This window comes from Falco naumanni, chromosome Z (genome assembly GCF_017639655.2).
Source record: "Falco naumanni isolate bFalNau1 chromosome Z, bFalNau1.pat, whole genome shotgun sequence".
In the NCBI taxonomy this organism is placed as follows: domain Eukaryota; kingdom Metazoa; phylum Chordata; class Aves; order Falconiformes; family Falconidae; genus Falco; species Falco naumanni.
Genome location: NC_054080.1, coordinates 42,331,862 through 42,353,848, shown reverse-complemented (window position 1 = coordinate 42,353,848; position 21,987 = coordinate 42,331,862). Strand labels below are relative to the sequence as shown.

General features: G+C 40.2%; 1 protein-coding gene across 8 annotated transcripts in view; it reads right to left on the bottom strand.

Moving 5' to 3' along the window:
- Window positions 1-17,656, bottom strand: part of AGTPBP1 (ATP/GTP binding carboxypeptidase 1) — a 66,788-nt gene extending 49,132 nt beyond the window's left edge. The window contains exons 1-7 of one of the 8 annotated variants that reach the window (XM_040579718.1): window positions 17,232-17,408; window positions 16,280-16,428; window positions 9,245-9,386; window positions 7,960-8,091; window positions 6,893-6,963; window positions 751-881; window positions 182-249 (exon numbers count right to left, since the gene is read on the bottom strand). In XM_040579718.1, the coding sequence (XP_040435652.1) occupies window positions 182-249; window positions 751-881; window positions 6,893-6,924 (231 nt within the window). In that variant the 5' untranslated portion in view covers window positions 6,925-6,963; window positions 7,960-8,091; window positions 9,245-9,386; window positions 16,280-16,428; window positions 17,232-17,408. Of the gene's footprint in view, window positions 1-181; window positions 250-750; window positions 882-6,892; window positions 6,964-7,959; window positions 8,092-9,244; window positions 9,387-16,279; window positions 17,124-17,231; window positions 17,409-17,539 lie in introns of those variants that run through there. The other 7 variants (XR_005825573.1, XM_040579720.1, XM_040579717.1 and 4 more) reach the window with 7 other exon arrangements.
- Between the last annotated feature and the right edge of the window lie 4,331 nt (window positions 17,657-21,987).

Genomic DNA, 21,987 nt, shown 5'->3' with positions numbered 1-21,987 from the left:
ACGATTTCTTAGAATATTTTAAAAAAGGGGAGATAAATTCTTAAGTTCCATATCTAGTCGTTACACTCCCACACAAGTTTTGGAGTCTAGCTGAGATAACAACATATTTAATAACATGAAGCCTAATGATGAAATGAAAACTTGCTATGTACCCATAACCACACAGATTAAAAGGTTTTACCTCTAAGGTTGACAGGATAACTTCTATTCCAGTGGAGCCCTTAGATGTCATCTCCTTCCTGGTTTTTTCTGCCAGTGGGAAAAAGACCATTTTTCTTTTAATACACTAGCTTGCAGAAAAAAATTAAAATTTTATCATATACAGATTGATCAGAAAATCCACACTGCAAATAATCAAACCTACTAAAACCTGCATATATGTGTATCAAACTAAGTAAAAGTCTTAAGTTATTTTAACACTCACTTTTCCTTTCACTTGTTCAACAATCTTGTCATGCCCTATCTAAAGAAAAAAAGTCTATAGAAAGGGTCTCTTCCAGATACTTCTGCTTCTCATATATATTTACTTACATTATAGTTGTCTGACAATACAAAATACACTACGTAACCAATACTGTACCAGATAGCATTAAAGATGGATTTAAACAGGTGCATTCAAGAAACAGTGCCAAAAACAGAGGGATAATCACGTTCATCAAACAGAAACAAAAAAAAAATCCAGCAAGGAAGAAGTACAAGAAGGAAGGCTCAAAAGGAAAACTATTAAAACCACAAAACTGAGGTATTTACCTTGACTCTGAACGAGATGAAGGATCTTTGAGGTAATATATCTGGCATTGTCTGCTTCCCCTAATACAGAGTCCAAATTGATCTTCTCCAGCTGTGACAGCAGAGACATTGTCCGAGAACTGGTAGACACACTACAAGAAAGATTTTTTACATCTGAATCAGAGGAAAAAAACCCAAAATATAACAACAGAAATCCCATGTCTTAGTAAGGGAAGTGACTAATTCACCTTCATATTTTATCTTGATTGGAAAACAGTCTTAATTCTTCTTAATTCTTGCAGATTTACAGATTTTGCCAACCCTGCATTGCAGCAGACTAATTATATATAACACCATCTTCAAAAGCAACTGTGAACAGGGAAATTGGATGCAGCTAATAACATCCAGATAGAGGTACAAATGCTGCTTATCTATGTCAGAGTAACTTATACTTAATATAGTTTATGTTAAGTGCCAGGATACTGTATCAAACCTGCCACTCAAGGAAAAACTGGCTACAAACAGCCCAAAGACTTGTCTTACAGGCTGGTGTTTCAGAAGTGGAAGAAAAGATGATCACTCATGAGGGGAACAAACTAGCACCCACCAGCTGAAGAAAAAGAACACCGTTTTGAAGAAAAAACTTCCGAAGGTGCCCAGAGCTACCATCAGAATTTGGGTTCATTTTGAACACAAGGGTATTTTGGCCTGACATCATAAAATTGCCTTTAAAAGTATTCTAATGTAAGTAACAATTTCAAAACAGGAATTCATATAGATAGGTAGATTATAAAGAAAGAACGTAAATATTTATAGTATTCAAAATACAGTCAGTCTAGAAATCATTTCATTTGCTCTCCAGTTTTAAATCATAACAACTACTTAGAATAATTCAGAGATTCACATTCCCACATGAAAGTGATTTTTAGACCAATGTTTAACATTTGAATTATAGTCACATAATTAACTAGAGGAAATTATGATTTCCAATGATTAACCACCTTGAATTTTCACGTTTGTAGCATTAAGAGTCCTCCAATAATCAACAATAATTCATTTTACACACATACTTTTCTATCTGAAAAAAACCTAAAGTATATAAAGTTTGCTTTATAAATACTGTCACTTGTTTATAACAATGAGGAATTATTAGTCTTTTATTTGCATGTTACATCTGTGAAAACGTTTCACACACAGTTAACTCTACTAAAATAATTAAATTAGATGTGGACAAAAATGTTAAAAACAAGGAAAAAAAGGTAGCTGACAGCAAAGGTTGCACTGTACTTTGCTGAAAGCAAATTGATATAACAGGTGCTGACAAAACCATTTCCACCACTTTCACTTTTCCACACTGATTTCTAAATGTGAAGCATAACCAAAAAGCAATTTCAGATTACAAATGATACTTACACAAGCTGTTAACACCAGTAATAAGAAATGATTACACTAATTCTAGCGTTTAAATCAAAACAACGTTATGTTGTATATTGCCTTCTCAGTTATATGTTAGACTTTGATTTAGAAGTATTTTTTGATCTAAAATAGAACTGTCTTGGTTGCTGAAATACTACTTTCTTTGTATGAGTAAAGCATAATCCTGTCAATCCTTTCTCATCATCCAAAACCAGGTTGAGTAGTATAAAGCCGTTATTATTTGCATAAGTTTTGTTTTGTTTACTCCTACCCCTCCATTTATCCACTGAACTTGAAATACTCCAAAATAAACCCAAGATTTTAATGAAATACATAAGCTCTGTTGATCTGGTACACAAACTGACAAACTTCCAAAGGATGTTATCTGATGTTTATTTTCACCAGCTTCACAATCAAAACAAGTAAGAGTCCAGCCATCCCACATCTAAGCCAATGTGTAAGAGAACTACTGCTTTAATTTGTGTGTGTGTATATATAATTTCTACTGTGTTATATCATTGCTCTCACAATAAAATAAATGTAGCTTGAAAACTGGGAACAACCCAAGAAAGCAAAGATGACCCTTAGGAACAAACAAAACAAGAAAATGTAACTTTTTGTAAAGACAAAACTAACATTTCATTAACATTTCATTAAGGCATTAACATTTCAGAGAAAACCTGATTTTTTTACTGCTGTGGCCTGAAAAATTCAAACAACACCGGCACACAGAAGTAACATACATGTACAGAAAGTTAGCATCTAACGTAACTTCTCCATACTTAGTAAAAGCTTTAAAAGGTTTAGGAAGGCTAAGTCATTCCCACTACCGGGTGGTAGAACAGTTTAAGCCCTAAGATTCAGAGGTATAATCTCCTCCTGAGGCTGGAGTTTCTGTTAAGAGCAATAAGCACTCACTGTAGCAGTTAAAAACATACCTTTAGTATGGTTTTAGGCTATCCATCTTGCAAGAAGCCTTCCAACAGAAATATAGCCAAATCAACTTCACATCTTCAGTATACCAAATAAAGTGCTCTTGAAAATAACACCAGCCCAGAGCCTATGCTGAAATATAAACTGAAGTCCTGATTTCCTTTGAGCTATGACCAAGTTTTCCTCTTAAAACAAGAATTGTACTTTTATTTATCAATATTCTACATTAATATACTTAGTAGTTATAATACTGTGACGGCTTCCAATGTCTACACTGTAAATCAAAAAGGCTGTAGGACAGGAGTTATGGCAGCCAGCCTGACCAGCTCTGTTCCTGTAGTCACACGGCTGCCACCACGCATTTGACCTAAGAACAAAATGGAAGCCCAATTTGCAATGGGACACTTTCTGATACTTGTAATACAAATACAAACACTTTGACCAACAAATTATTCAGGATCCAAGCCTAGAAGATAGCTCTACAAAACAGAGAGGCACCATGAAATTTAATATTGTTAATCAACAGCAAGGTAAATGAAGGGCATGGTCAAAATGGCACCACAAAAACTGTGTCCTGTCAGAGACAGATTTCCTCTTCAGGCTGCTGACATTGCAGAACCTCACATGAATACCATGAACAATGAGGTCAGCCTTTCAAATAAGACGTATTTGCCTGCAATATGAAGAGCCCTTCTTGTTAACAGATGAAACTTCTTTCACACTACCCATTCTAAAGCCTTCTCACAGAGCACTCCATAGTTACACAGAGTCTCTACTACCTTTAGTTATAAAAATTACAACTAAGAAGCACCAGAAGAAGTTTTATAAAATCTTATAAACTATTCTTTTCAGAGTTGGATGAACACCATAGCGGCTCTTCGTGACAGGCATATGCCGAACCAGTCCTTAATGGCCTGCAAAAATGGTGAATTAATAATCAAAGGCAACTTCATTCTAACATTTTGTATCCTCTCCTTGGAAAGCTTTTCTTCCTGCAGTTTAACCTGTTTCTGGCTCTCCTCACTACAAATCCAACTGTCCTTTATCCATTCCAGCAGTATACCTCTCTTAGCATGCTACTACCTTGAACATATTTCCATCAAATATTCGTAACTATTTTCTACATTTCATAACAGTATTTTGAAATCATGTGGTCCTCCCATATTTTTGCAGATCTTTCCAGCTCCAAGTTGTCTGAAATTTTAACAAGAACTTCTCTTTCAGATCATTAGTTGAAGCTCAAAATATTTTCAGTCATTAACTGTAACCAGAAAGAAAGCACATCCATAAACAAACCATGCACCATTTCCTTCTGAAAGCTATCAAACACCACTGCTCTGGCACCCAGTCAGTGCTCAGCTCCAGAGCACCTAGATGGAGCACTTGCCTTAACTCCCTGATGGAAATCATAGGCAATGGTTATTTCAGTAAAGCTTTGACACCTATTTGGTATTTTAATGACACTTTCCTGCTCATGGAAGAGACCTGTTACTCTCTCACGCATGAAAAATCACAGGTATTTTCAAGAGCAACTCAAACCACTTTTGGCTGTTCACAGCCCCACTCATTTGCTTAGTTCTTCCAAAATCCTTCTGAGCAAAGAAGAGAAGATGGCTGATCTACAGCTACTCAGTTTCTGCTCCCTGACTCCTACAGACCCCCAAGTCCGCCATCTCTCTCTTTCACTACTTAACCCAAATCCCATGCATTTCTAAAGACAAACAACAACAACAACAACAATTATTATTATTATTGGATGGATTTAGACTTTGTTTAAACATCCTGAGGTGACGATTACCAGGCTTATCTGACCTGTTACACTGCGTATCTCCATAGGCAGGAATCCCTTTCTCCATCCTACGTTCAAATGCTGCAGCTCAGAACGCCCCTCGCACCATCATCTCATTTGCAGAAAGGAAGCAAGATGACAGCAAGGCTGTTAGTAACTGTTGCCAAAGCATAGAGTGATTTCCTCCTTCTCTGGTTAGGGAAGCTATGAGCAGATACGTAAGAAGCAACTGCCCAGACAGTGAGGAACAGAGGACTTCTGCGGTTCATGTTTGAAAGAACTCCCTCAACAGTAACACATCTTCTCAAAGGAATTTCCCTCACTGCAGGGGCATTTCTTTCAGTCTCACCAGCTCCTAAAAGGTTTTAAGCATTCTTAGTCTCATCTGTGAATCTAGCACTTCTTCATAATCTCCATTACTCACTGCACACTATTTTCACTACACAAATGCTAAAACACATCATTGCACCTTTCTGAGTGAGAAAGATAACCCTAATGGCTGTCATGGCAGCTTATACAAATTCAGCTATCTTAGAATAGCTTTCAGCTTGCAAGAAGCCTTCCAGAAGATAATAAATGAAGGGAGTCATCAGAAATCTTCCATTTCCCCACTGTACCTACTTCCTCTGAAACTGCTGTTTGCAGTCTGCCAGCACACTGATGTATCCAGGAGTGTCTTCTTCCCCCACAGCACACAAGTCTTCTGTGTTTTGGCATGTTACAGTGAGCCTTTAAAAAACTATTTTAAAGTAGGCAGGCTTCTCACAAGTTTTTTTTCACTCTATTCCAATGCAAACCATTTCCAAATTATTTTCTTTCCTCAACCACCTCCACAGTTACCAAATAATCTTTAGAGAGTGGATGCTTCTGATTAGTTCACAGCTACCTCTGTACCATAATTTATTCATGACTTCATGAACAACTGTTTTGAATTGCAGGGATAGAAACTTTTATTAACTCAATAACTAAAGAAGAATAAATGGCACTTAAATAGCCACTCTGCAAAACTCCAATAGTCTTTGGGATTGCATAGTTTATGTACTAATTAGTGGTATTTCCAAGAATACCCATTGCTGAGAGTTTGGCTTTGTTTGCAATGCTTAAGGAACTAATATTCCATAAGTAGAAAAGGTAATAGTTTCTTTACTATATCTTTTGATCCATCACTCACACAAGCAGGAACAACCAATCTCTCATATTAAGCCATCCCTTTCAAAGTCATGCTTTCTACAGGAAAGCACTTAATCTCAAATTTTAAAACCATCCCAAGAGACAAAATTAATCAACAGTAGAGCATGTCCTTCTTGTAAATTTATCCACTCATTTGGAAAATAATTAATACTTCACAGAACTAAGACTAAAGCCAAAACTTCCTGTTTTGCCACCTTTAGATTTATTTTTTTAAATCTCATTAGACGGTTTGATTTAATAAGATAGCTTAATGGAAAACTAAGATTGAAAGTCTTTCAATAGTTTCTTGATGCTTAACAGACATGTTGGCTTCTATAGATAATCTCACAACCTTTTCAATTATTTGCTAAAACAAGTTATCACGAAAGTAACAACCTTTCAACTCTTGAAATCTTCTGTAATCTCTAGTTTGTCCTAGCTGTGTGTTGGATTGCAGAACTACTGGAGAATGATAGACATCTTACGATAAATTCATGGCTTCTTATACAGTATTATAAAATTGTCCTTTAATTCTCTCAGTAGGAATCATTTTGTTTTGCCCATATTTGCATGAAATGGTTAAATTAATCAATTTTTTCAATGGAATGTAATGTATATTATATTTGAACATGTCTAACTAACTGAAAATTTTACATTTAAAAGTTGTTTCTTAAATGTGAAGCTACTTTATGCTAATCAGTATTGACTGCCTTAGTGTTTCAGGACATGAACTTACACACTCTTACTAGGGACTCATGATGTATATTTTCTTTATTTTATTGTTAAGACAAAGACTGGTCTTTCACAAATCTCAAATAGCTTGATGTTGAGACATCACTATAGTTTTAAATTTACCTTTTTTCAGATGATGTTTTTACTTTGTTCATATCGGAAACCTGATTCTTCAAATCACCATCTCTGATAACCTGGAAGATATTAAACAAATACAAATTATCATCATCTTTTGTTCTTTAATGATGAAAACTACCACCATATTGAATGTGTCTATGATAGAAATGTTAAATAAGTTAATTTGCATTGACTGCATTTCTCCACACTGTCACAAGCTCTTCTCTCTTCCAACTTTTAAAATAAACTGTCGCAATAAGTATGGAGTGTTATTCTGCTTTATAATTCAGCCCTACCAAGCTCTGAGTCTGATTATAATAAAACAGAAATTTGTGTCAGTTACTTAACAGACAGTATTTTCATGTCCATGACAGAATTTCATCGAACAAAGCTTTTGCTGAAGCCAGTGAATACAATTCTTTGAACTTACTTGACAATGTTGTGAGATGCCACAACATACTTAAACCTGACTGCCATTTCATGTATCCATAGGGTAACTGGGACTAGAGGCACAGGGAGAAACGTGGACTGTTTAGTGTTCTTATATAAGCGAGACCTGAATGCATTTCTTGGACAGAAACCATATCGTGTTAAGGACTCAATTTTCCTATCCTTTTAAGGATGTGGTGTCCTCAGGGTACACTGCTTCCTCAAATGGTGTCTCCAAGCAATTAAGGTTGCAGTCAACAGGACCATTAACTGAACCTCAGTATTTCCATTTCAGATCTAGTATGAATGACAAATACTTCCACTGTAACAAAAAAACGTGTCCTCAAAGCACAAAGTGGTTAGTTTTAAAGAAGACAGAGCAAAGGGAAAAAAGGATGTTCAAAGATATGGGTGGTGAGAATGAAGAAGATAAAGCATTTGTTCTAGGGAAATGTTGGCAAGAAATTCAGGCAAGCACACACACAAAGCACTCTTCCCCCAAAGAAAAATTTGTACAACCTCTCAAAAATCCTTGTTGTTCAGTATGTAAAATAATCAGGTTTTTATTACTGGTGAATTCTGTTCTGCAATTGGTAAAGGTCTAAAGTAGATGAAGTATGAAGCAAGCTTATTTCCAGACTTACCTGAAAGCCAAATCTCTTCCCAGCAGCCAGGAAGCAAATGCTCAGTTTCTCACAAGAATTTCAGCTTGACTCAAGGTAACAGGTGTCCTAGATTTGTTCAAGTACCCTTCAAGTGCAAACTATCTTGACTACCTTTAAAGAAAAGGAATAGTTACAAGAGAATAGCCATGTCCACCTCAATGCAGACAATTTCACAAAGTGTAAGGTCTGTATTATTCAAACCAGGCTGCAGGTCTTACAGGGAGAAAATACTACATTCTTGACTTCAAGTAGCCAAGTGCCGTTTTGCTTGCAGCGTTGACCTACTGTCAGACAGATGATGAACAGTCTGCCAGTGCCAATAGTGTCTACATGATATAGCGTACTGAGCTGCTGTATAAGTGATGCCAGCTACAGAGCTGAACTGTCTTGGACTGCAAGGTCTTAATCTGTTTTGCTCTAAATTCACCACAAAGTATTTCAGTAAGCACTAATCTGCAAATGCTCCAGATCAAGGGGGAAAGACAAACAGATAAGAAATAGCACAAGATCTTCCGCAAAACAGTACAAAGGAGCAGGGAGAAAAAGAGAAGAGCATACATCAGCAATACAGAGAGTTGTGGTGGAACATTTACACATACCAAAGTAACAAAATCCTCTGTAACATTTCACTAGGTGATGCAAAAAAGCCACTTCCAAACTACTTAAAAAAATTTTAGTACAATGCTTATTTTGAATAAAGGATTGATAGAAAGGTAAAGGCAGAAGATGCATGAGTATCAATTTAAACACACTCTGCCAGAGGTAGCATATCAGAAGGTAAATTAGAATCAGTTCTTCTGCATTTAAAAGGACAATAACTAAAAACAAAACAAAAAAACCCTGAAGTTGGAGGGGAACAGGGACTGCTGACTAGTTAAACACTAAATTTTTTAGAACACTAAATCTGTATCTGATACACAGTCAAAACTGGCTCCTGATTCTTCCAGAAAGCAGCACCTCGTTCCCATTTTAGACGTTTATTTACTTTTGTGATCCTAAATCCACTGCTTTGGAGAAAGAGAAACCTAAAGTGTAATCTGTTTCAAACAATAAGCAAATAAATAAAAATCCACTTCACTAAAATCAAGCCAATGCCCATCCCCGTTCCCCTGTTTGTCTTCTCTCTTAAAGGAATCCTTTTTCATTTTCACACAAATATCAGGCACTTCCTACCACAGTAGAAAGCCACTCAATCATCAGATTTACTCTTCATGATCTACCTAATAACAGAAAGAGAGAAGTAAAAAAAGTAAATGCTACTAACCAAATACTTTGCATGCACTGTCACACTGCTCTTCTTCCATCTTCCTTAAGATTCTGGTACTTTAACTGATGCATGTATTTCAGGGGAAAGTGAGTATACCCCTTATTTATTGCAAGCCATCCAGGTGGAATTTCTACATGCTCTAAACAGCCAAATTTAAATAAAATTGAAGAAATTAAATTAAATTCAGTACAGTAATGCATGGCTCAACTGCACCAGAACCTGCGGTTAAGCGTATTCACTGTAAATTGTTTTCCCTTTTATCTCCCATAAATCACTAGTGGACAGTAAAGGCAGCAGCCAAAACCAAACTTCGGTCCTTACTTTAGCTTACAATCATAGTAAGAAAAAAAATGTATGGCCACCATTAAAATATGTCAGTGCTGAGAGCTTTCATTGTCATTTTGATAACATCACATCTGAAAGAAATTCTCATACATTAAACACACAGTAACCTCACATCTGAGACTGAAAAATTTTACTTTAACCAACAGCAACTCTGCTTTCATGGTTACTTTTTTTCCTTTCTTTTTGTTGCTGAAACTGAAACTTTTTTTAATATACATTTAAAATATATATCTATATTTGTGAATTACATCAGACTGTCTTGCCATCAAGCTCATTTTCCTGCAATGAAGAATCTGACCCTAAAAGTTTTTTTACAAAAACTGCCATGGAAGACAAAGCTACCAGTATTCTGTAAGCTAATGGCAAGCAAAGGGAGCAGTACCCATCCATCAGGGCAAAATGACGCTACCAAAAAAAAAGACATGCTCAGAAGCAACATGTACATATGGCCAGATAAAGCCTACCTCTTGACACCATGGAGGTTGAAAAGAAACATTGCTTTCATGCTACAATCCTGCTATCAGAACCCTCAGGGAAAACGATGATTATCTGTATGCCACTGAAGTCAGAACACATTCTGAGTTTACATAAACAGAATTCACATGCTTCAATTGACCAAAATACTTTAACATGGAACGTACCTGTCTTGGAAGGGTAAGTGTAACTAAAAAATTTGAAGTATCTTAGTATTTTCTTTTCTTAAACCCCTTCCTCCCACCAAAAAAAAACAAAACCAAACCACCCCAAACAAACAAACAAACCCCAACAAACCCCAACACAAAACCACACAGAAAATGAACAAACAACCTACCACCCAGAAAACAAACTCCTTAAAAAAGCCAGAGACCTCTGAAACTTACCCTAGTTAATACTAGGACTTTCTTACAAAGTATTTTGCAACTACATTCCAAAGAAGACAGTTCTTTTCGTTAAATGAAACTAGAAAAGTCAAAACCAATATGGATATACACAGTTTATTGATACTATTGAATCTGTTCTACTTGCAGTATATCCTGTTTTCTGTGGTTTTCTTTTCCAGAAAGTTATTTTCTTAACTAATACACATTCTGTAGAAAGGCAGGCATGTTTTTTGAGTCTGTTCACCTTTATTGTGCGGATCTATCATAATAAGTCTGCAAAACCTGTAAGACAGTTTATCTATATATATTTCTATGTCCTGCTTTTTATCCAAAGCTAGGCGCATCCCAAAGCATTTTCAAAGCCACAGCAGGAGCTCTTGATATGAAAGTTTTAAAAAAAGTAACCATGAACAAATGCACAGCAAATAAGTCACTTCTTTACTGCATACTTATTTATCAGATAGTGGAAGCAAGTAGCTGAATAAAATCATTAAATAAATAAATAAATGCTACAGTCAAAAAACCCTCCAGAACTAGTATGTGAAAAAGGAAGGAACAGAAAGGTTCAGAGGACAGAACTGTGTCAAAAAACAATGAAATAAAAAATTAAATAGAGAAGCCATAGGTATGAACTGAGAAAACATGCAATGATTTAAAATTTCATAAATGCTAGGCAGAAAAAAAGCTAAATCAAACCCCTCTGCTTGATCAGGTGATTGCATTCTGGAGTATGCTGCCAAAAGACACTTCTGCCTCTCACAGAAATAAGTACATGTTGGTCTCCCAGTCCCAGTGCAGATTAAACTGGAAGTAAACTGGTCTTTGATAGTGTATCATCTCACATACCCCAAAGTCTCAGAAACTGTGCATAGGTTGAAATACTCTTCTTCAAGACACTGGAAAAGTCTCTTTAAATACAACTGTTAAAAGACTACTGCATTCTTTGTGCTCTAGGCAATCTTAATTCCAAAATACTGCTCGTGGTTTACTTTTCTGAACTGTTGTGATTAATCCCAGCCAACAACTATGTACCACGCAGCTGCTCACACACTGACCCCTCCCCGACCCCTGCAGCAGGATGGGGAGAAGAATCAGGAAAAAGATAAAACCCAAGAGTATAGATCCAAACAATACAATTGAAATGAAATAAAATATAATAATAATAAGCAATTGCAATGGAGAGAGAAGGGGAGAGGAATAAAATTGAAAGAGAAAGGAAAACAAAAAACCCAAGTGATGCACAATACAGTTGCTCGTCACCTGCTGACCTGAAGCCCATCAAAGTCCCCCAGCAGCAATTGGCAGGTCCTGTCCAACTCCTGCCTAGTTTATATACTGGGCATGATGCCCTATGGTACAGAGTTATCTCTCTGGCCAGTTTGGGTCAGCTGACCCAGTTGTATCCCCTCCCAATTTCTTGTGCCCCTCCAGTCTTCTCGTTGGCAAAGCCTAAGAAACAGAAAAGTCCTTGACTTTGTATAAACATTCCTTAGCAACAACTAAAAACATCAGTGTGTTATTAACATTATTCTCTTCTAAAGCCAAATAGCATTGTACCAGCTACTGAGAAGAAAAAAATAACTATCCCAGTCAAAACCAGGACATAAACATAGAATTAAATTGTTTGCAGGAACAGACTACTTACCTAAGTAAGTTTACACTTGTAGGAATAGACCCTGTGTTGCTGCTCATCCTAAATTTTGAACATGTGACAAAAAGGCAAACTACAAGAATGTTGCTAGAGCTGGCCAACACCGTAATAACCAGCATCCTAAATATGGGAAGTCCCCACATATAGCCCTACACAATATGGAAAACTGCAGTATGTTACTTGAGATTATACAAGAAAAGAAGGACAGTGCTCTTCCTTTGGCAGCAGCAAGCACTGGCCGCTACTGTTAATACAGCGGTGCTGCCTCCACCATCTCACCCTCTTGTACCACAGGAAGGACTGGCCCTTTGAAAAGGGTTTTAAAGTCATACCTTAAATGACCCCTCTGGCCACCTGTTCATTCACACATGGTGCTTTGTTCCCAGTTCAGTACCCTGGGTGACAACTTCCACAAGGTTGTCTCGGGGGTTTTTTAAATACTGCTTTTTTGACAGAACACTCTGCTATTTTAAAGCCATACAAACTAGCAAAGTTACTGGATGTGAACAATTTCCTTACTAAAAACATGAGGCCTAATGCTAGATTACAACTCTCACAGACTACTTTGAGATGCTACAGTTATTTGTACAAACCACTTTGTATCCTTTTTTTGGAGCTGTCAGCTCAACCCACAGTACAATACATAAAAGTTTTGGTTATCTATATTCCAACTTAAAACTCTAGTGATTGAAAACCTGCAGAAACCCTTCAAGCTTCACAACTAAGTTTCAGGTTGGCAAATCCTACACTGTATTCAACCACAATCTAGTAAACAAAACCTATATACATAAAGAGTTGTAACTAATGTGGCAGGGAAAATTTGTTTTCTGAAGTTGCCTATCCCTAGACTAGTTCCTGAACCTTCTTCTACAAGCACTGGGAAACAAAAACATAGACTTTCCACCCCATCCTCAATCTTACTTTGTGAAAGTCTCATAGGAATTAAAGTCTTAGTCAATAGTCCAGAGACAAAAAATGTTCAGGGCCAGCTGTTTCCTAAATTAAATTAAACTGTGAATTAGGACAGAATAGCTTTGAGTACACACTGAACAGTTATCTCTTCCTAATATATTTATATGCAGCAGTACAAAAAGCTTTTATTGTCATCAAAAACAGTAAGATTTCATGTGGAAATGGCAGAAAATAACCCTTCATTTAACAAGTAAAGCTAACCAACTCCTCTAAGTAGCAAGTTTTTGGTGGAAAAGAGTCTGTGGATAACTGGCTAGCTGAAAAAGTTCACATAGACATAGTCCAGCTGGCTGGACAAAAATGCACATAGCTCTCAGCTTATCTGAAGTAAAGCAAAAGTTACAAAATAACAGGAAGACTGCGGTGGGAAAAGAATGTTGCAGGTGGGAACACATAATTACAGAAGAGAAACTAGGAGCGGACTTGATATTTAGGCAACTAACCAATAATGACCTTAACTTTTGTAATATGTATAGGCAAATTATAACAAGGCATAAAAGGTGACTGTAAGGTACAATAAAGGAAGTCTGCTGATCACTCATATTGAGTGACTGCGTCTTCCCTCCGTCGCAACAAGAATCTAGTTTCCAAATTAAAAAAAAAAAAAAAAAAAAAAAAAAAAAAAAAAAAAAGGCTGACAACCCTTACTAGTCAAAGAAAAAAATACTTCTGAAAATCAGCTACTGCCTTTTCCTTGTACTTTGCTATCAATATTCATATAGGAAACAAAAAATATCAGCTGATTAGTTTACCCATTGCTGCATTATAGCAAAGTGCTGACTTTTTGATGTGACTAAATAAACTCCAGTATATAATCAGACATTCAAAATTACATACATAAAGCTTCACAGAAGACTGAAGCAGCAAAGCCCTGTACAGCAGCTTGGCAACTATGTCATGCAGTCAATTACCCCCAGTCCACTTAACTGTAAAAACACAGTCTGATACATGTAGCCAAAAGAAGCTGTAAATATCTAATAGCAATTCCCTTTAAAAGAAAGAAAAAGAAGCATTTATCAGGAAAAGAGCAAAATAAGAAAACAGTACTTCATTTCTTGCCTGGAAGAAGCCCCTGGCAAGTTACTAGCATGGCAAGCATAAGGTTGCTCCTCAAGACATGACAAAATCGTCACACCCGGCTCCCAGAGTATCACATTCAAACCTTGCATGATTTAAGTTGACAGAAATACTGCAAAAGCTACTTCTTGCCCAGCTAACATAACCCTTTCATCAGGCAGAACATAATTGGCACAGGGAGGGAGAAGGGGAGCAATAAAAACAGCCACGAGGGAAAGGACAATCATAGCAGAAACTAAGCATTTCCCTACACCAAAACCCGAAAAAGAACTGGAAACCCAGTAACTCTCCTCAGCTCTTGGAAATGCTTCATTGATACACTGCTGAATGTTAGAGGCGCTTTCCAGCACCTAACCCAGTGACTGATCCTTTGGTTTACACTGTTTTGATGGCTAAGGTCAATCTTTAAAGAAATCAACCCAAGCATCTAAATTTGCTAATTCACCAGATGAGTTAAAGCAATCCCTCAAGCCTGGTTTTAATCCAGAAGAAAAAAAAAAAGAAAAGAAAAAAGAAAAAAATACCTGTGGCTCCATGTTCCACATTTATCTAGTCAAATATACTTCCAGCCCTTCAACCTCATTAGTATGCAGAAACACAGTGTTCTCACATCCACAAAACTCTCAGGAACCAGTCTCACTTTCAAAACCTTGATTTGTACCATTTAGCCTATGACTTATACTTGAAGCAATTAGAACAGTATTACCTACCTCCAGTACACAAAATCCTAGACATCCTGCTTCTCACAAATTGTAAGTTTTTTTAAAGATATAGTGAAAATTAATGCATGCCTTCTAATGCATTACAGTTTTAGGATGACAGTTTCAGGACTGTAACTTCTGCAGCTGTTGCGTAAGAAAGGAAGGATGTTTGGGTGCTCACACACACACACACTTCCAGTATTTTTATGTCTAACTGTTAGGGAACTATATTTCCAAATGTAAACCATGCTGACCTGTCCGTGTATCCAGGACACACACTGAACAGCTCATAATCTCCTTCACTCTTAACACAGGATATTGGAGAGTTAAGCTGTAGATAGTGGCAGGGCTTGAAAACATACCCAGAGATACAGTGTCATTACAAATCCCTCCTAAGCACTCATACAACCAGCTGCCTTGTTTAGCACTCTCACACACATTCCAAGAAAGCTGACTTCCCCTCTAAGTTGTTTAAGGAGTTTAAACACTTCAATTACTGCAGTTAGACTACAGGGCCAGAGTGACTTGAGCATCCGCTTCTTTGGACATTAACAATCCATAGCACAGGAACAATCTCCTAAGAGCAAGCAGCTTGCAGATACTAGAACTCAAGAAGTTTCAAGTAACATGTTAGGTGCCAAAAACAGGTGGCTCCCAAATAAGTCCAGCAGAGTATCACCATGAATCTTAAAGACTGCAAAGTCTCTAATCTTAAGATACATTGCTGACAAGTTGTTGAGTGACAAGCTGAAATGTCTTCCCCAGACTAAAACCTAAACATGAGGTGAAATAGCAACCTCTTCCTGTAAGCCAAGACGACTTCAGGGAGCCTTCTCCCAGGTCTTTCCTCTCTAACTGTAGCTTCACACGCATAATTTCAGGGAAGTCACTCCCAGCAACAGTAAGCTAACTAATATAAAACTGCTGATTGTGTGTACCACCTACTATCAAGACACCTGAACATTTTTCAAGCTCAATAGCTTCCATTTGGAAGACAATCTCTTAATTTCTTGAATATGAAAACTTAAGTGGGAACACTGCCATCTCCAAAACCTGCTGAAAGCTAAGCCTGAGATGATGTATCACTTCACACAAACATAGATCAGATATCACTCGACACACTAGGATTACTCCTTGGTTTGGGATCATTTCCTCCCTTTTTGAAAAAAAACAAACCAAGAAACCTAGTTTTGTGATGCTTTCAAAAAATGTACTTCCTTTAATTTATGCTGGCGTAAAAAAAAAAAAATGACAGTAGTGAACTGAGACATCAGAAACTAATAATAAGTTCTGCTGGAACAGGGGCACGTGATAAAATTATCTTGATGTTAAAGAGGAAGGTCTTCAGAAAAGGAGATTATCTTGCCACTGCCCAGCCCAAAACATAAAAAAAGATATTCCAACACAACCTTGCACTTGCACTCACAATGCACATTATGTGGTGTAATTTCCAGAAAAACTCGTAGGTCCAAGTATGATTTCACTGACGGATTAACCAGAAGGTGGGGCTATCCCATCATCAGCATCCTGTCACCCATCATTATACACAGCAGTGAAAAGCACACTGAAAGCTACCTGCAAAACAGAGAAGCCTTTTCATGAAATACAGCCTATTAAGGTAGCTCAGAAACGTATTTCTCTAAAAGAAAATCATTACTGGGAATACATTTGCCGGAGAGCTAAATCCCTCATGATGGAAAAATAAATACACAAAAATCAACATTCCTACGACAAGGCTATACAGAAGTTTCATGGTGTTTTCAGCACCGTACAGGTACATAGGAAAATTTCATCTCTGCCGATGACAGAACACGGAAAGCCTATAGCTGCCAGCATATGTAACAGAAGTTCATCCAGGTCTGGATGCCTAAACCCCTGCCACAGCTCTGGGTCTGAAGAGTCGACGCCGAAGGGAAGCAGCACCCCGCCCCGCGATGCCCAGCCTCTTCCTCACACCGCCCGCCCGGCACCTGACCCCGCACCGTCCGCAACACTCGCCACGCTCAACTTCCACAACTGCAAGAGGAGGGAGGAAAAGAAAATAAACCCCCAGACTGTTAATAAACTGCTACCCAAGGAGCGTTAAGTTAAACAGCCGCCCAGCGGGCTCCGCCGCACAGCACGGCCGGCAAGCGGCACCCCAGCCGCCGCCTTCCCCCGCAGCACCGGCGCCAGGCCACCCCGGGGCGGGCCGCGGCGCCACGGGACGGCGGGACGAGGGTCCCCGCCGCCTTCCCGCTCCGCGGGCGTCAGAGCTTTGCCGTAGGGCGGCCGCGCGCAGCCGGGAAACGCGTCTGAAGGGGCCGCGCGCCGCACGCGCCCCGCGGCCACCGGCGGGCTCAGCGCCGCCGAGCCCCGAAACCGGGCACGGCGCCTACCGTAGGGTCCGCAACCGCATCCGCAGGTGAGGTGGGCGCACGCAGGGCGCGGCTGCCGGAGAGCGGCTCCCGGGAGAGCTGCCGTGCAAGAGCGCGCCCACCGCTTCCCGGCGGCGACGGGCCCACGGCCCGGCACGGGGGAGCCGGCACGGGGGAGCCCCGCCCCGGCCCCGGCCCCTCCCCGCGGGCGCCTCGCCTCGCCCCGCCCGGCCCTCGCCCCGCTGCGGCGCGGCCCGCGCTGCCAAGGGCGATGCGCGCCCCGCAGGCCCCGCGGCGGACGGGCGCTGCGGCCGGAGGGTGCCCCTCACCCCACGATGCTCAGGCGGGGGCACCGTGCCGCGCCGGGGCGGCGGCTCCGCGCTGCGCCCCCCGCCGCCTTCGTGCGAGCGGCGGCAGGAACCTGCCCGCACCGCAACGCGTCACCGCCCCCCCGCCCCGGCCTCGCGCAGGCGCCCCGCGCCGCCGCCGGGGGGAGCGCGGGGCCCGGCCTGTGCGGCTCGGCCCCAGCCGCTGCCGCCCGGAGCGGGGGGAGCGCGCCCGGCGGCGGCGAAGGGAAGCCGGGCAGGGCTTTACCTGGCCGCGGGCCGCCTTCTCCCAGGCCGCCCCGGGGGCGGCGGCGCCGCCGGGCCTCGCCGGTGGCCGGGGCCGGGCGGCGGCGGAGGGCGCGCGAGCCGGAGGGCCGCGGCGTCAGCACGGCCGGTCGCCTGCGCCTGCCCCGGCGATGGCGGCCCCGCTGCGCACCGGCCGCTTGCCGCTGCGCGTCCCTTGGTGTCGCCGAGCGCTCCCCCGCGCAGCGGGGCTCTGGCACCCGGGTTTCGTGGCAGGTTAGCGCTCGCAGCTGCGCACCGGCCAGGCCCCTGCTACCGAGGGCGCTGAAGCGAGGAAGGAAACTTGGGAATAGTAAAAACTGAAGGCGCCATTCTCTTCCACCTCCCCCCCCAAATCTTTGCAAAAGGGGAAAAATACTTCCTCCACGCAAAAAAACATTAACTTTTACGGCAAAATAACCTCTCTGGGCCCCGTATTGAGCCACTTCGGTATCCCTGTTGACTTAAGTAAGTGGGCACTTCCATCTCCCTCCCGGACACTTCTTGATCTGTAGCAACCAAGAAGTAACATTTCCTTTTTTTCATGAAGTTCCTCAGATTAAAATAGGAAACTGCCAATAATTTCGAGGTCAAATCTTGATGCTGATGGTTTACAAAACTGACAAAGGAGAAGCAGTGCATTAGTGAAGGCTGGTAAATTGAAATCCAGTTCAAATCTCATTTCTACCAATAATAGCTAATGATAAAAGCACGATCCCTATAGAAACAATCAAGGTTCATTTCCCAATAACATTGTGTAACCTTGGAGTTACCCATCTTAAATTTTACTCTGTAAAAAGCATATTTCAGATCCTTTAAATTGTACATGCCTTACATCTTGCCTTTTAAAATACATGCATCTGGCTACAGCATTTGCAGCTACTGTCTTACACACCAGAATTTATTCCACCCACAAAGACAGAAACAGATACACAAGACTCTTCTGATGTCTAGGGAGTAGCTGTGTGTTTCAGGTGACGCTTGGCAACTCTTCTTTAGCGCTGATTCACCTGAATAATCGATTACTACCTGTTACCCCTTAAATTCACATGGCTTTACAGTGTTCAAAACACAAGCTTTGCTTATCATTCACGCAACAGTCTACAGATCTGTGCAGAAAGCATGAACATCTGTAACTTTCAGACACACAACTGAATGATGAATGATGTACCACTTATCTATAGGATGATGTACTTATGTTTATCTAAAAGTTGGGAAACGTCCAAGGACCCTTATTGCTAACATGACGGATGTACTAATTGCTAAGTCCTTGGATTTGTCATCTTTAAAAAGGCTATCTGGGCCTAAGTTCCTGTTGTTTATACAACATGGCAAAGACAAGGACTTAAATCATGGTCACTAGTTTAGCGAGATATGTAAATGAGTTCCTGGAAGTGCAATGAATATGTAAATGATTTCCTGGAAAATTAATGAATAGGTATGAGTTGCTTGTATAAAGAGGGGACTGAAAAATCCCCTCGGTGTGCATGACTTTGGTGGAGCAATCCCCCATGCACCCAGTGCTGCCAAATAAAGATAACCTCCGCTCACTCAAATATTGGTGACTGATTCTTTAAATCACAACAAAGCTGCTTTACTGGCAAGTCAGCAGAAACAACGCAAGTCGCAGTAGGGGACCACTCTTGCATACCTATGACAGATGGGAGTTACCAGCCCTCCTACCTGGGTCTGGTTAAATACAGTGTGTCTAGTTAACTGGCATCAGCCAATTTCTACCAACTAAATCAGGAAAGTCAACTAGAGTTCTGGTGGAGTTAATTCCAGTTTAAAGTGGTGTAACACATTCTTTAGTCCATTACCACATAATTTATGTATAAATGCTTGATTACATGTTCTGACGTACCCTTCCCACCTTATTAACATGAATGGATAGGACAGATTAAGGCATATAACCAGCCCTCCCTGATTTTATTTTTCACTTGGTCTTTCTCCAGCAAATGATTAATTATCCTAGAGCTTGTAAACTCAAGGGTTAGGATCAGAAAACACATGTATTTGGAAGGAGATGACTCCCTCGCTTACCTTACAGGTTTCTCCAGTCATCTAGCATGAATAAGAATGCAGGTAATCAGAATGCAGGAATTTACCAGCACAGTGGCAACAGGTAGGAACAGTCTCGCTTGCTCTGTAACACCCATCACAGACGATTGAGAAAGAATACTTAAAACAGCAAACAGTACAGCTAGAAGTTTTCTGTGGAGTTCTATTCATGGAATTATTTTGAATGCATAACTTTGTCTAAAGCAAAGCAGAAGACATGGAATGAACTCAAGTATGACTCAGGCAAAGACAAAAATAGTGTCAGGCAGGCTCTGGCAAGTAAAGAGCAAATAAGGGGTGGGTGTAGATAAAAATCTCTCAGATTTTTTAAAGCTGAAGTCAAAGTCAGTTCACTTAAGTTCGTTAAGAAAAGAATATTTTTAAACAGCTCTGTATGTGTACTGGCACATGACAAAAATAAATCAGTTAAAAATACGAGAATTCTCTACTGAAAAAAGAGGATACAGCAGTAGATCCAATTAATTTTAGACTGGCAAAATGTGTCATTTCATTTAAGAAAAAACGACTGATATTAATTAATGTGCTACCAGCACTCCTTAACTCTGAAAAGCAATCGCTCCTACATTTGATAAACACACTGCAGAATTTGTTGTTGCCTTTATGTCTAGATATGTCATTGCTCCCTACCCATCAGAATACTTGGTACTTTTCCAACATAGCTTCTGTTCTTTTTCACCTTTGAGAAGATGTTTTGTGCTGTTACCTCTGTATTGCAATGCATACAAAAGCATTTCAGTTCAACTTCACATCTGTGGTTCGTTTAGCTACTCTTGCTTTTGTAATACTAGAATGAAATAACCCATCAATATTCTTTGCACAGAGTAATTCAGAACATACACATTTGTACCCTGGTGGATATTTGCATCTAAGTGTTCCCGGGACTGGGGGTGGGAATGAGTGGGTGTTGTTTTTCAAGGCAGGAAGGGGACAAATTTCTGAAATGATGCACCATATTTCAAAGGCTCATACCAAGTCAACCACTTTATTTCCATAGGCCTACTGACAACCACATTTAATTTATATATAAAGGACATTAACAAAAAAATACAACACCAAAATCGAGAGTGAATCTTGCGTATTCCAGTCAAACAAGAACCTCCGCACTCACATATTTGAAAAAAAAAAAAAAAAAGAAAATAATTTACTCATACAATTTGTACACGGAGGGAACTATGTTGTTAGTTCTTCACGTCCTGGCTACTATAGATACAAGAAGTATTTAAAAAAAAAAGTATTTACAAAAAAAAAAAGAGGGAGGGGGAGTGAAGTAAGTATCTAGAGTGAAAAACAAGACAATTTGAAAAAGTGGGTGTTAATTAAATCTTTACAGTTAACAAAACATGTATCACCACAGGAATTAAGCCTGAGTGCAGCAGTGAACCATCAGACATTTGAACAGCCATTGAACTGACAATTCTTTCAGATGAAGTAGGTGCCATCATTGGTTTAACAGCTTACACTGATTTTTCTCCTCTTGCTTTCCTCCAGTCCCTAGAAATGCTCTATACTTTGAGCACGTTGAACTGAAAGGGTGATGGCTGCAAGTTAGCCTTTTCAGTTTAAAATCAAACTGCTTCTGATAACCTTCGAGGCAAATATACTTAAGCTTGTCTGTTTGGTTAGTAAAGCACATTCTGGCTTTTATGTTGGTCATCTTAGCCAGAAACAGTGGAGGCATTCAGTTTGTGCATGATGGAGGAAAAAAAAAAGATCAAATCCACCGTAAATGGCTCTAAAAGCGCACTTCCCTTACGTATCTTCTGTCAGCCGTTTTCCCCCCCGACATGAGATAATCACCACATCTGAGCAAACTCTGCAGAGACACCAGTTACGTAACCTCTAGCAAATGCATTTCATTAAAAAGGAGAGGGCGAAAGGGAAGAAACGTACGACACAAAAAAAAAAAAAAATCGCCTCAAGTGCGCTTTCAGTTCCGCGATTCGGCGAACGGCCAGGACGACCCGCTCGGCTGCGCCGCGCTGCCCGCTCAGCCCACGGCCCCCGCAACCAGCACCGCGACAGCGCGCAGGGCTGCGAGCAGGCGGCGGGCGGCGGCAGGCAGCGGGGCTGGCAGCGGGCACCACGGC